The sequence below is a fragment of the Callospermophilus lateralis genome, chromosome 8, assembly GCF_048772815.1.
Source record: "Callospermophilus lateralis isolate mCalLat2 chromosome 8, mCalLat2.hap1, whole genome shotgun sequence".
Classification (NCBI taxonomy): Eukaryota; Metazoa; Chordata; class Mammalia; order Rodentia; family Sciuridae; genus Callospermophilus; species Callospermophilus lateralis.
The window spans coordinates 34,630,595-34,647,081 of NC_135312.1; the positions used below are offsets into that span (position 1 = coordinate 34,630,595).

A 16,487-nucleotide genomic window follows, 5' to 3' on the forward strand; every position below is an offset into this window, starting at 1 on the left:
AGAGACAACAGATAAATCTTTCAAGGATTTTTGTGACAAAAAGGAATAGAGAAATAAGCTACATTGGAAATTTAAATTTTAAGAAAGGAGATATTGAGACATTTTTTATGTGTTGATATGAATGATAGGACAAGAGAAAACACTGGTTATACAAGTGGAGGGGCTGATTGTGAAGAGTGGAAGATAGTGACCAGAGGGTCACAATGCATGTAGGTAGATACAGAGGGTGGTGGGAAGATGAAACACTTTCCTTCTGTTTCTTTTCTTTTCTTTTTAAACCAAAAGATAAACAACCCACAGTGAGAAATGAGGAATAATTGTTGAAGATGTGAGCAGTAAAGAACTGATGTGATTTACTCATCTTAGCACGAAAGCAAATTTATTATGAAAATGTAGTAGTTTCAAGGAGAGTACTGAGGAGCCATTTTAGATATGATAATATAATTATCATGAAAGAAATGGGATTGCCTCTAGTAACATTCATGTATTTAGGGAGAAAAACAGCAAGCTTACTGAGGATCCAGGCAAGGGAGAAATTAAATCAAAGACCATGGCATCTAAACCAAGTAAGAAGGAAGCAAGGGACTAAAAAAGTAGAAAGTTGACACATTATCTAAGCAGAACCAAGGAACAGGTGTTGAAGTAAGTGAACTAAAAGATCGAAGGTTTTTTCATTCTGCTAAATAAAACCCTGACTAACCTACCTCTGAACTCTCCCAAGGTGCCAAATTACACAATATTCAGCCACATATGCACAGCTTGAGCAATCATGAACACTTCTCAGAAGACTTTACTATAGATTTCTTCTAAACAGTAAGCATATGATTTTATTTACTTATAATTTCTCAGAAATTATTCAGAAAACTAGTGTCCATCAGTTCAGCAATTATATCTTTTTTTAAATTTTAAAATATTTTACAATGTTTTAATGCACCAAATTGGAAAGCAAAACATCATTCAAACCAAAAAGGCCATTAGAGCACCACCCTTAAGTGCTGTTTTGCCTCTCTGCTTATTATTCTCTCAACAGTAATAAAACAGAAATCATATCACCCAACTGGAATGCTAATACACTTCCAGAATAACCCGAACAGCAAAAAAAAAAAAAAAAAAAAAAAGAGTCTTGCAAAGCCATCTCGTACATTCTTCAGAAGACTGTGAGGAGGGCGAAAAGTCCATAAAGTAAGGCACAAGGATAGGCAATGAGAAGCTGCTGTCCTTCCATGTCCAAGGCCGAAATGAAGATCTTAGAGGCTGAGAGACTGCACCAGCCAATGATGATCAGGGCTGACAGGGTTCCAAAGGTGCCCCTTGAACAAAGACAAAGACAATTGCCTTACATTAGAAGTGAGATGACTGGATCAGAGAGCTGCCTCTGAAATGTCCTTGTTATCATATCCAAAATTACTTTAAGTGAGGGTGATGGACCATATTGCACCTAAAAGCCTCAGTCAGTTAGAAATGTTTATGTTTCAGTAAAACTGGAATTAGGAAGAAAAAGGAGGAGGAGGAGGAGGAGGAGGAAGAGGAGGAAGAGGAGGAGGAGGAGGAGGAGGAGGAGGAAATTGCCTGCAGTCACACACTGTCATATTCCATCCATCCCCCTGAAATTCTCTTAAGCCCTGCAAGTAGAGCCTTCCCTTATGGCTATAGATTTCCTTTCCCATATTTTCTTCAGAAATGGACACAATTGCCTTACATTAGAAGTGAGATGACTGGATCAGAGAGGAAAGGTAAATAGAGATAAAATAGAGATCAAATCTAGCAGGGTAACCTACTCCTCCCAGGTCCACCTCCCAGGTTTTTGTCAGAGATATAAAACCCTGACACAACTCAAATAGAGAACCCATGGAATAGGAAAGCACATATCTGTGGGACCTCCCAGTGCCTCACCAAGTACATAGTTTATAGGTTAACATGAGGACTTTTTAGAATTTTTTAATCCATCCATACTGGAAAGAATTCGTAAAACTGGTATTTTCAAAAAGTAACTGTGGAGTCAATCTGTACTTTAAGAACAAACGGACAAATAAAATAGTTTAGTGTAGCCAGCTGGAGAATAAAAAGGGAAGTAGAGGTGGTAGAGAGTAAATTTCTTTCCTCATACGTAAAATAGAATGGATTGTGAGGCAGGAGGATCACAAGTTTGAGGCCAGCCTCAGCAACTTAGTGAGACCCTAAGCAACTTAGTAAAACCCTGCCTCAAAATAAAAATTCAAAAGATCTGGGGATGTAGATCAGTGGCAAAGCATTCCTGGGTCCCCTCCCCCCCAAAAAAATAATAATAGTACAAAAATACAGAAATAATTATTTAGGAAAATAAGACATAAGAGATAGGAACACTCAGGATTTAGTGTCTAGCTTTAAAGCAATGAAGGAACTTGACAATAGTTACCTAAGTAGATGCTAGGCAAAGATCTTTTAACTCCTAGTGCATCATTCTTTCCACTATCAAACTATACAACCTCATTGGATCCTGATTTGATTCTTAACTTGAATATTTTCAAGTTTAGAATTTTATTTGTTTATTATTTGTGATAATGACAGAAATATTAACTTTTAATAATTGAACAAAAGTAAAACAAGTAAAAAATTGCACAGTGCAGCTTTTAATACCTTAGATTATTAATAAAACAAAAATATTAATGGCACCAAATACTATATTAATTGGTTTAATTAAAACCAATTAGAAATAATTACTGGAGTGATATAATGTGTATGTTTCCATGATGGAAAATTTAAAATTATATATAATTAATTTTAATGATATAGTAATATGCCTAAAAAGACAATTTTAACTTAATGGTCTTAGAAGTCAGTTAGTTTATTCCCATTTTAATATAATTTAAAATATTTCTAAACCATCTGTTAGGGTTTGGATCCCAACTGTCTCCTCCAGGCTCAATACTAAAGGTTTAGTCACCAGCCTGTGCTACTATTGGGAGGCCTTGGAACCTTTAGAAGGTGAGGCCTAGTGGGGGAAATCAGGTCACTGGGGCCGTGGCTTTAATGGGGATATTGGGAGCCCCTTTCTCTCTCTCTTTCTGCTTCTCAGCTGTGATGAGGTAAGCAGCTTTGTTCTATTATGTGTTCCTTACCATGATGTTCTGACTTTCCATAAAACAAAAGCAAGGGACCCAAGCAACCTTTGACTAAAACCGTGAGCCAAAATAAGTCTTTCCTTTTAATAAGTTGATTTCCTCAGACATTTCTCAGACACATCATCCTTTAAAATTTCAGAATGAAAATAAAAAGTGCAAACTTTGGGTGATTTACCAAATCCAAGAGTTTTAGTTCTTTATTTTCCCCCTAATACTCTGAACCATTTAAAATGTCCTGAGGGGACATGCGACTAAATCAATCAGGGTCACTCCAAGTGAATTTTGGCTGACTAAATAAAGACATAGACACAGAAAGTACCTTTTGGGTTTAGTGACATCTGCTCAGCCACAACTTCCACAAGGAGGGCAAGGCAGGCAAGAAATAGAAAGAGCATGCCCCGAACCCAGGTTTTATTTGGCAGAAGCCATTCAAGTGAGCCAAGGGGTAAGGTTACAACAAACTAGTGGGTGTAATCCAACCCCATCAGGTGATGCCCACTCCTGGAGCTACACCTCTCTTATCCTAGCAGAGGTAAGGTCCAATTGCATTGCAATGGGTACAATACCAGTTCAGTACCTCTTTACTCAGGACTTAACAGTGTATAGGTAGCTCCTGTCTAAAGCAGCTCCCAAAAATGCTCTAAGTCTCTACTTTGCTAAAAATAATGTTAAAAACTTTGAATTTTTAAATGGTGGTCAAAATACTATTCTTTTACAAAGTGTCTGACAAAGTAGCAGTAGAACCAAACTCTGTACTATCATGTCCAGCCTATGTACTAAGCAACCCAGGAAATGGAACAACTTGCTAAAGAACACAATATGCAAAATGTGGACTTTTTTCCCATGGATAAGACTCAATAAACGTAAATCACATTATATTAATGCATTCAAGGTATCCTATCCATCTCCTGTTATTTTCTTCTTTTTTAAATGTTGAGTGATCAATGATAAACTAGGGGTTTGCTCTAAATTAATATTGCTTTAAATGAACATTACTTTAAGAATGAGACCATGTTAAACAAAAAGAGTACTGCTAAGGCATTCTCAACAATGTTATGACAAAAATTGTTTATTATGAAAATAATTATAACTATGAACACAAAAATATTAAAGGCTTTTGTAAGTTGTTCATGCTTGCACTGGTAAATTCTTAATGTCCTATCCAATGTCATTAATAACCTAAGACTTGTCTCTCCTTTGGATATAAAAGAATGAATGGACACTAAAGGCAAATATTTATTCCCAAGTGGGTTTGGAATATGGCAGGTGACAAGAATTATGATATCACTTGCTTTCTCTCACCAAAGTGGTAGTGATAGGCAGATACACTTAAAAGTGCCCTACAGAAGCTTGTATCTATGGTATCCTTATTCATAGTTTTGAATTGCAAATATCAACTGTGTAAGTGAAGGAAGAAAACTTTAAAAATGTATTGAATGAGTATATATGCTATAAAGTTCTCCAGAATTAATATCCTCATCAGGGTTCCTGGGAGTACTGCACTGCAAGGAGACCAGCTGAGAAAGAACAGTTGCTTCCAGCCTAGAAGGCAGAGTGCCTGGGAGCTGAAGCAATTTGTCAATGTTCAGATGGCATTTACTCTTCCAAAATCAAATAAGTGAATTTTCTGTAGTTGTTATATTACCCGTGACAATAGTTCACACTGAAGAATGTGGCAACTTAGAAAGTGCCAGCTTTAAAAATCACTTGGCTTAATTTATTTTTTAAATCATGGAAATAGGAATAGCACCTGAGCCAAAACCAATCTAATTTTCTGAATCCATGTGTAGCTTTTAATAGACATGGTTTCCCCAATTCCATTGCCAAAATGATCAGAAAGAGCTTAACTTTTGCACTGGTCTGGCAAGCCTTAATGATGATTGTACATGTGGGGTCCATCAGTGCACACAGACACTTACTGTAATGAAAAGAAGATGGCACAGCTGGACAGGATGACCATGGGGAGCAGGCAGTAACCTAGCACACTGGCCACACAGCCATATGACACTCCTGCAGAGCTCATCAAGTTCAGTAAGGCATGAATCCCAAGGCAGCCAATGGCACTCATGCCATACACGTAACCAAACTGAACTTTTCCTGCCTGAAGCAAAGCAAAGAAAAAAGGATAAATGCTCAACCAACATGGAAAGAAAACCAGAATGACAACAGAGCAGAGAGGATCTGAGAGTCAGTTCAAGCTGTTCTGTATCTTTGTAGTACCATCATCAGGAGACTGGGAATTCCAGAAAAAATACTGCCTGTAGTATAAATTCTGATTCTGAAAACAAATATCATGAGTATACTTGGAGTAAGACAAGCAAAAAGGACAACAGAAAGATTAAAAACTGCTAGATATATATATATATATATATATATATATATATATATATATATATATATATATATATATATATCAGTGTAATATACAGACACATTTACCATAAGTTGTCTATAAGGAGAAGAGTTCATAAAACAGACTATATTTTCTCCCCATATTTGTTGAGTATCTGAATAATGAAATAAAGTGATAATAATTCCAACTTAGTCTTGTAGATCTCTACAAAGCATATTAGTAATATTGCCATTTTAAAATTCTGTTTCAAATTCCAACACAGGTTTATATTCAAAATAGAAAGCACAGATACTATTTTCTAACTTCAAAATACTTCCTGATCAACCCTGTCTATAAAATTACCCTCATTACAACATCATGATTCAAAATATTTAATGTTCTTCTAATTATTATACTATTTTTATATTGCCCATGCATGTTGCATTTCTAGACCACACTCATAGTTCCATCAGGAAGGATAAATGGACAAGTAATTTTAAACCACTCATTTTCTTGGTGTTAGGGGTACAGATAAGGCCCAGGTTTTAAAGACTTGAGGAGCATCGTATGGCACCATGGATGAGCATGGAAGGCAGTTAGGTTACTCTGGTTGTGTCCTAGAAGGGAATATTGGGACCTTGTTCCTTTCCTATCTCTTTTGTTTCCTGGCTACCATGAAGTGCCATGAAGTGAGCAGCCTTGTCCCTCAAAACTCATCCTCCATGATGTATTGTCTTGCCACAGGCTCAAAGACAAGAAGGCCAAATGATCATGGACTGCACCTTGGAAAAGTGAGGCAAAATAATCCTTTTCTCCTTATAAGATGACTATATCAGACATTCAGTCACATTAATGGGAAGCTAATTAACAGAAAGGAGAAAGAACAAATAAAGCTAAATTTATGTTCAGAGATTGAAGTTATTTCCTGTCGTTTGCTTCCTTCAACCTGAAGAAATCCCACTAAAAGAATTGTGCCTTATGTCAGCAGAAATCATAAAAATGATGAGTATGTTATCATGAATCTTACATATCAGAGAGTGTGAAGAGATTTGGGTATTGATACCAAGTTAGCTTGGCTTTTACTGTACAATAGTTATGCCAGCCCATAAAATGATCCCTTAATTATAGATATCTAGGGCACAGTTAACCTAGCATCAAATGGATTCTGAGTTAAATCTTACTTCAATTAATATCCAGGGGGAGATTTTGGAATGTCTTTTTTGTTCTGTATATATCAGAATCAATTGTAAAGTACTGCATCTAATAGAAAATTCCAAATGGTAAAGTTTCATTAAAAGATTCAAACATTATTTCATATACATGTATATGAAATATATATGTATATTATACATATATATAAATACACAAACATATATTTGAAATATATATTATATATAAATATACAAACATATATATGAAATATATGTATTTCCATAATTTCAGAACTAAAGGGCAACTTAAGAGTCACTCAAATTCCTTTTGTCTTGAAGAAAATGAAGAAATGAAGGCATAGAAATATGAAACAAAAGTTCAAGATCATAACTAGTAGCAGTTAAGGGCAGACTGAATTTTCTCAATTCCCAATAAGGTTTCTTTTGACTATATTGTTATTGTATTTAAAACATAAGAGAGGATATTTAAATAACTCAAATCAACATTATACATCAAGAGATATCTTAATAAGATTAATGCTGTCCTTTAAGGGGTGATAAAAGTAATATTTTCTACAGAAAAATAAACAGCTGTTATATCACAAATGGATTGAAAAGAAAGATGAGTTAATATATTAAATTGATTGTTTCTGACTATTTGATTAATTGGCATTGCCATGATTAGCAGCTTATTCCAAGATTATCAAATTACTGTGACAAAGACTGAAGACAAAATGAAAACTCTAGTTGTTAGTGTGTGATTGATACAGAATATTTATATTAGCTGTAGCAAAAAGAAAAAAAAATAAGATGATATCACTATCCTGTTGTATTATCATCACCATACTTTTGTGTTCTCAGCACTATATCATTGTATTATTATCACTATACTATTGTAATGGATAAATATGATGTGATGGTTATTGGCAATAATACCATATAGAGACCATATTGCTATCAGTATTTTGATTGGTATTATAAAATTAATATATGGAAAGTTAAAATTTGTTTAGTTACAAATACATTCTAGAATATTTTTGAGAATTGTAGCTACATTTAAGGAAAATTAGTTTTTTTATAGGAAGTAGATAGTAGTAAGAAGAATGAATCTCTATTTTAAGGGCTCTTCCTAGAATCTTTAATTCCCTATAATATTTTCACTGCCAGTTTGTGCTTTAATGAAACTGTAATTTTCATACAGGCTTAATCATCTTATATTTTTAATGTATTGTCATTCCCTCCTTGATATAAAATGATAGCTTTTTTCTCATCTCTATTTTCTTCTTCCTTTTATTAATAAAACACTTTTATAAACATGAGCTGGACCTTCCAAACTTAGGTTTTCTTAACCTTTTCAATAACCTTTAATATCATCACTTCCAAATATAAAGAATATGCACAAGACACATGGTAAAGTCAAGGAGAAAATGCTTTCATAGAAGTTAGAAAACAAGGGGCTGGGGATGTGGCTTAAGCGGTAGCGCGCTAGCCTGGCATGCGTGCGGCCTGGGTTTGATCCTCAGCACCACGTACAAACAAAGATGTTGTGTCTGCCGATAACTGAAAAATAAATATTAAAATTCTCTCTCTCTTTCTGTTTCTCTCTCTCTCTCTCTCTCTCTCTCTCTCTCTCTTAAAAAAAAAAAGAAGTTAGAAAACTAAAATTATAGTGAAAAGAGTTAGGTTGATTGAACAAATCATACCTTATCATTGCACCTTAATTTATTCATAGTAGCCTAATCAAAAACAAGGAGACCTATCTCACATCTCACAGGATGTTAGAAATATTCTTAGGGGTCTGGGGATGTGGCTCAAGGGGTAGCGTGCTCGCCTGGCATGCGTGGGGCCGGGGTTCGATCCTCAGCACCACATACAAAGATGTTGTGTCCGCTGAAAACTGAAAAATAAATATTGAAGAATTCTCTCTTTCTCTCTCTCAATCTCTCTCTCACTCTTTCTTTAAAAAAAAATATATATATTCTTAGGATATACTACGGCAAAGAAAATAATGACCAAAGGGAAATGATTTGTCCAGTGGGACAATACAAATCTAACAGGAAACAAGAACTAAACTTTAGGACTTTTATTTCTCAAATCCATGTTTTCCTTCAAATGATTCCTGATTGACAGTCTTTTCTTAGTAACAAGAAAATTTGATTTGGTGGTTTTATTTTTCTAAATTTTAAGTTTATATTTTTGTCTGTTTTCATACACTACAACAGCTTCTTTTTGTCACTATGATTAATTGAATATGTCTCTCACTTTAAAAAGTCAAAAATTAAACAATTTTCACTACATAAAGCAACATACTTTCTTTCTTTTTTTAATTAACAAATATCTTTTTCAGAACACATACTGGCAAGGACAAGCATTAAAATCTGGTGTTTATGGTTGCACAGTACCAGAAGCAGGGTGGCTCCCAGGGCTATACAAAAAAGAATGGGTCCTGTGAGATCAGTTTCATTCATAATGCTGCCATCTGCTGGCTTCATTGGGTTCAACACCGTCAAGGTTTTTTGCCATATATGATCAAAATTGATTCCAAGTTCTGCAAAAAGAAAAAAAAAAAAAAATATATATATATATATATATACACACACACACACACACACATACATATACACACACATACATAAACACATATACATACATACACACATACATACATACACACATACATACATACACATATACACACATACCCACATACATACACACATACATATGCATTTATATATGTAAATATAAATAGTAAAACAAGTTACATTATTTAATTAAAATTAACACATTTGATTAGTTTACTCAGCCTTTTAATCTTATTGTTGTATCTTCATATTTTAAAGTTATATATAATAATCTTCAAAAACAAAATGAAAAGAGTTTTTGTTGCCCAAGTATATGAGCTAAAGGAATATGTTAGAGAAAAAACTTCCATCTAGGAAAAATTTTCCTTATTTATGCAATAAAGATAAGATTAAAATATAGTTAAAATTGGGAAATAGACTTATATAGTAAAAATTAAAACTCTAGCTAACAGACCCAAAATCTATTGCATCTGTAACTATTGCCTTTCCCCGTATAAAATTGCTAACACTCCTGAAATTTTGTGTTATCAACCATGGCATCATTTTTCAAATAGCAGAACTTCATAGAGACTCAATCTAGATCTGGGATTTTTATTCCACTCTGGCTAATGAGAAACAATTTAATGCCACATGGATGAAACTTCACAAAGAAAAAATGGGTAGAGGTCTTTCCAGGAAGAAAAATAATCAGGGTGTTTTTATTTCTATAAAATCAATGCACTCTGAGGTAAGGTTAATATAGTTAAAGATTAACTTCTTTTTTTTTTTTAAGATTAACTTCTTAAGACAAGTTAATCTTTCCCCTTTGTGAGTGATAGTGTTAGAATAAAATATTCAAAATCAGTGGGGTCAATGTCCATGAGTCCAGACTCATTTAGAAATTTCTAATTCTTTTCTCCATAGTCTATTTTCCAAGAAATCTTGACTACTATATTCCTCTCCTTCTATATAATTTTTGGAAAAAAATCTATTCATTTGAAATCTACTGAATATAGAAATAAATGCTGATACTATATCAGTTTCTTTTCTCACTATTCTTATAAACTAGGATGTATCTTGGGGAGAAAAACAGAACATTCAAAGAAAATTATGTGGCTTGGCTGTTTAGGATACAGTAATCAAACTTTCGCTTCCTTTCGTCATTTTAAAATTTCAATAAGGGTGAGATATATCCTAGAAAGAATCGAGGGTAAGTATGTGCATTTCACCTGAAACAAACTACCATTTATTAAGTGTTTTATCCTTTCCAAGATTTACATGCATTAGTCTTATTAACATGTTAGCACTGCTGTTTTAGTCCCATTTTATGCATCAGACGGATAAGGTTTTGAGAGATTAAGCAGATTATCCAAAGAAAATCAGTTTTGCATATTCAACAATTTGAAGAGCACATGTATTTAACTGTATAGGTGTTTTTGGATGAATGTGCATCTAATCTTTAATATATATGTGTGTGTATATATATATATATATATATATATATATATATATATATACTTGATGGCATAATTAAATTCCACACATATTTCAATATTGATTCTGAAATAGTGAATGAATGCAGAATCTACTAAATAGTTTTGTAAGAAAAATATTTTATGTTGTTTACTAAATTATATATATAAAAAATTTAGTTCACAATTTTTTTTTACAAGGTATGGGAATTAGATAAGTATGTGTTAATTGTAGAAACCCTAATACAACCCCTTTGTATACAAAATAAAATATAAAAACCATTGTGAAATTTGAATGCAAAGTTTGTTGTTTTGCTGTCATCTAGTGGTAGTAAAGTATATAACATACGCTATAAAAATAAAATATTTTCTATGCAAATTGTAGCATTACATATATATATATATATATATATATATATATATATATATATATATATCAGACTGTACTACAAATACCAATATCAGTATTTTTTTTATTCTGACAGTCTTAAATTGACTATTATTCTTGAAAATGCCTTTGTTAACATATTGACTGTCCATTATCAAAAAGCAAAAGTCATCATTCTTACATAAACCAAATGAGTGTCTTAGATTACCTTGAGGAGTAAGTAAGCACTGGAGGAGTAAATGAACACATTTTCAAATTAACATGCTTTTATGCATGGAATGTTCATTATTATAGCTTCATAATTTTATAGGACATTTTGGTATGTGCTCAATAAAAACTAACACATGTCATTTATCACCTCTCCTAGAAAGCCTGCTTAGGGCTATTCCATGTCTTTGGACAACTGAAACTTGCAACTTTCACAGCTATCCAGTTTGAAGAACATTCTGGACCAAAACTCTAGATAGTGCATAAATTCAAAAAATAGAATTATGTCATGTGCTCCCTTCTCTAGTATGTATATGGTAGGTATGATAACAAAGAGGAAAAATGTAAAAATTCATTCATAAATGTATGGGAAGGGGAATCTAACATATTTCCTATTCAAAGTTAAAAAGACATTAGTGGAGAATGAAGTGATGTCTAACATTAGAAACATTTAAGATAACTGAAAAAATATTTTCAATAAATTTTGTGGGAGAGAATTGGTTAAAGAGAAAACTAATGTAAAATTGGTTAAAGAGAAAACTAATGTAAAATACTTCACATGTTACACTAAAACAATTGACAAATCAAAAATCTAAATACTAAGCAAAAGAATAATCCTAAATTTGAAAATCTATAAGTGAGTATGAACATTTTCTGGAACTAGAAAAATAGAGTTTAAGCAACACAGCAATTGGAAAGAAAAGTTTCCAACATAAGTATTCTTGATTTTAAAATATAAACATTAAAATTTCTGTTTCCCAATGACCCATGACCAAATCAGATGGCAAACACAAGCTAGGAAGAAATGTTTGAAATACATATTCCAGAAAGTGATACCTTTACTATATAAATATCTCTTAAAAAATTTCTAGTAAATGACTAAAATAAAAATAAAATTGGAAGAAGTAAAAATGGTCAATAAACTTGTTTTTAAAATGTCAAAAATTTTTAGGAATTAAGAAATGCAAAGTCTTCCTTTTTCCTTTCTTCCTATCAAATCAAAAGAGATATATCACAGATTCTCCTGTACTGGTCTAATGGCAAATCCAATTTCTGAGATTTGGTTGACCTAGTCATTTCAAGTTATGAGTACACTCCAAGGGTAAGACTCTGTACAGGTCAAAGGATTTTCAGCACGATGCTCACCAAAGCATTACTTTTTATAAGGAACAACTTTTAAGGTATAAAACATTGTACTTTTATGCCAGAATATTAGGAAACCATTAAAAATCATGTTTTCAAATAATATTTAATGACTTTTAAGAATTCATTATGGAAATACTCATGATAAAATGTAAATGAAAATAATATAAAACTTCATACCCATGGAATGATACAACTTTCACCTTTAAATACTCAAATTCATTTACATAAAATGAAAATAATATTTCATTTTTAAGTAACCTACATATAAAATATATACACCATTCATAGGAAACCAGCACACAGACTGGACAGAAATACACCAAATTGTAAATGGTAATCATGTCTTGGAGTTTCAATTTGGAGTGATTTTTATATTTTCATTCATGTTTCCAAATATAATGGATACAATTAGACAACTGATAGTTTTTTTAAAAGCAAAGATGTTGGTGGAGTCAATGTAAAGGTTTCAGTTAATAATAACTTAAACACTATAGGTCACTCTCATTAAACTAGGTGTTTATTAATTGCAGAGACAAAATACAATGAACCGGTAGAAACATAACTGACCCAGAAACTTAAGTGGTTTCTAAAGAACCAATGGATGTATTATACAATTTCTAGTATCTTTTTGAATGGCTGAAATCATTCATTTTGTTTTACAGTTTTCAGGAAGAAAAAGAAGATGGCTCATATAAAGAATTAGTACATGCAAAGGACTTGGAGTAGCTAATCAGTAAATATATCTTCTTAGGTCTCAAATTTAAATCCATTTGAGTTTTCACTTTTTAATACCCATGTTTCTAGTATCATACTGACATTTTAGCATGGCTGAATGTATTGAAAACAAAAATCAATGGATAGATATACCTCTGAACCTCCCCCCCCCCCCGCCCCGCCAGGGACCTCAGTTTCAAGTGTTCAGGGTTTCCTTCTCAAAAGCAGCATCATTTTCTAGAATCACATTTTTTTCTCTGCCTAGTCATACCAAGCTGAGATGAGAGGGTTCATGTAAGTCAGGGGAGAGAAGCAGGCTTGTCAACAACAAATATTAATTTAAAAACTATTCCCTTTGCTCCCAGGCAAATAGCAGAAAATAAAATATAAAGTGCTTCATTAATTGGGGCAGGAAGGGTGGTTGCTTTGTTATTAGTACTTTTGTCAAAAGCTGTCTTTGCTGAGAGAGTCAAAATTTAAGAAAGAGTGAATAAACATTAATAACTACAACCATATCATAATAATAGCACAAATCTACTACCAAATTTCTCTACACAAACATGCAACAGATTTTCAATGATTTCCATGTGTTGGTTTGGCAGGCTCTTGTTATGCTGAAACAATTATACATAAACACTGTATGCAGCATGCTGACAGCACACATTAAGTGCTGATTATTGCTATTATTCTTCGAGCTATGCACACATTAATAACACTTCCTTAACTTATCTTCTAGCAAAGGAGGCTCTTCATCCAAACTGTCAATGTAAGGAGATTGTGAATAATAATCAGAGTTGGATGCTGGCTGAAAAATTTGTCCTGCATAACCTGACGGCATGAGCATCTCTGGAGGAACAAGAGGGTCAGGCTGAGGCTGCTTACTGGCTTGCTGTCTAGAAAAGGGAAAATACTGATATTTATTCATGTAATGAAAGGATATCATGACAAATCAAAAGAGGACATATAAATTTTCCTTTTATGAATTCACTTAGCTTTTATGAATATTTACTTATAAGTAAAGTAGCCTACTTCAAATTTAACTGTAATTTTAAAAATCCCACAAAATAATCAACTGGCCTTAAAAAGACTTGTAGAAGAATGAGTTATACCTACCAATTTTAATTGAGCACGTACAAGGGCACCGCCCCTTATATTTTCTGAATTAAACTTTGTATGGTTAAAACTGTATTTGTAATCCCATTTCATAGGAAAGGAAATAGAGGCTTATGGATACAAAATGACTCTCCCAGTATCATGCCAAAGCTTTGCAGGTGCTGGACGCACTTCATGGAAGCTTTCTAGAAGATGTTTTGCTCCCAAGAGGATGCAATCACCAATTGTGAAGCCCTTACAAATCCGTAGAAAGTGAGAACCACAATTTTAGTAGTATAGTCAAATTCAAAGGAATAATAAATACATGAACTACCTACTATCCATAATGGAATGCGATTTCCAGTTCTGGCCATTCCCAGAAAAATATTACTAATCAATGAATGTATCCTACAGTTTGCTTTAGTTTCTTTTTTGAAATGAGTAATTCAGTTTTGCCAGGACATCATATTTCAATTCCTTTCTGCACATGGTTTTGTTTTATTTATTTATTTATTTTTACAGTTTGTGAGGAAGTGGGGAAAATATTGATCTTTGTAAATAATGTCTTGCTAGAACTAGAGAAAGGAAGAAAGGAAAAGAAAGAGTGGTAAAGTTATTGGTGAATTTTGTATAGGTGTATAGCTTTTACCAGGGGATGAAGTATAAAATATTTCCCATTAACACGTTGAAGTTTTTTCACCTAAAGCCTTTGTCTATGCTAAAGATAAGGTCCAAAATTTGAACATTGTGACCCACTGTGATCTGCTCATGCTAAAATATTTACAGAATGGCTTTTGAATATTTCCTTCTGACATTAATCTTAATATAAAGTATAAGAATAACATACTTAATCTTTTATGTGTATAAACTTGATCAATAAAATAACTATTTTAGCAAATAAAGCCATAGAGTTGGAGAGACATACATTTAATAATTCATGAACTCAACTGTAGCTCATTAAGGGTAAGGAACCTTTTGAACTTCCCACAGCATAGGTGATTACTATAGTTTTCATTTAGTAATCCCCCCCACCCCTCTTTCTAATAGAGTAGGTAAACTATCAAAAGTACCAGTAAAACAAATGACAAGTTGATCAGTAAAATTTCCCTAGTGTATCTTTTTTAATGTATGCCTTTTTAGAAAAATAAAAAGGGCAAAGAAAGATGACCCAATGATGTATCTAAATAAGATTTTCATTGACATATTTGCCTGGCTTCACCATGAATCATGCTTAGGCATTGCCAACCAGGTTAGAGGAAGTATAACTTCCACAGTTATTATCTGTAGAACAAGCTCTATGAATGGAGGGACTCAAAATGGGTAGCTATTTTAACCCAGTGTCTCCAACAAAAGGAAAAAACACATTTTTACACATTAGAAAATACATATATGCCCATCACCAGCCAAATCCTGTCTCCTATTCTTTCCTCTATTCTGCTTTGCTCCCTCATCCAGTAAAACTTCTCCAAAAGCATCTTGGTCTCTCTCATCCTTATTATAATATTAAAATTTCTCCACCACATAATATTAAAATTTCTCCACCACATATTTAAGATAGTGAGCATTTAAAAATGTTTCCATTTTGAGGAAAAGTCAAAATGATTTATTTAGAAAAATTATCACGCTCACATTCCATGACTGTAAAAATTAAAATTCTCTTTTTTGTTTTATAACTTCAACATTGTAAACATTGACTATAATATTTACCATTACATCTTAATGAACAAAACTGAAGTGATACCAAAAGAATCACATCAACAGTTCATAGTTTTACCCCCAAACACTCTATAAATAACCCAATTATCTTTCAGGCATTTTTCCTGAAAGTGTTATGAGGAATTATGATTTTAACCACATACTATGAATCTACTTAGTACCATGTTTTCTGGTATTATCCATTTTACTAGGTTGTGCCAATTCAAAATGGCTACACCAGCAAGTTCTTTTATATTCTTAGTGATATATGTTAAGCTTTCTATATCTTTTCACACACACACACACACACACACACAAAAAAAAAAAAAAAAAAAAAAAAAACCCAGAGAGAATAGGACTGGAAATTTTGTATTATCTATAACATCATTCAGTGTTATTACCTATAACACTGAATGATCAATCTATTAGAAATAATGTCAGATTACTACACTCAATACTTAAGACCTTAAAGGTACATCATATCTGTACCCCACATAGCAGTGATGATTTTGTAGAGTGTACCAAAAATCATTTTGTTTTCAATTATACAGCATTTTTATTAGCACTATAAAAGGGCAGAGAGTGAAACTGTGATGATTTCTAAGTCATCAAATTATTCTAGATG

General features: G+C 32.8%; 1 protein-coding gene across 3 annotated transcripts in view; it reads right to left on the reverse strand.

Moving 5' to 3' along the window:
- Positions 1 to 800: 800 nt before the first annotated feature.
- Yipf7 (Yip1 domain family member 7) overlaps positions 801 to 16,487 on the reverse strand; it is a 33,723-nt gene continuing 18,036 nt past the window's right edge. For 2 of the 3 annotated variants that reach the window (XM_076864930.2, XM_076864929.2), the window contains 4 exons: positions 13,804 to 13,968; positions 8,987 to 9,131; positions 5,021 to 5,202; positions 801 to 1,310 (listed from right to left, as the gene is read on the reverse strand). In XM_076864930.2, coding sequence (XP_076721045.2) covers positions 1,148 to 1,310; positions 5,021 to 5,202; positions 8,987 to 9,131; positions 13,804 to 13,968 — 655 coding nt within the window. In that variant the 3' untranslated portion in view covers positions 801 to 1,147. Of the gene's footprint in view, positions 1,311 to 5,020; positions 5,203 to 8,986; positions 9,132 to 13,781; positions 13,969 to 16,487 lie in introns of those variants that run through there. The other variant, XM_076864931.2, reaches the window with a different exon arrangement.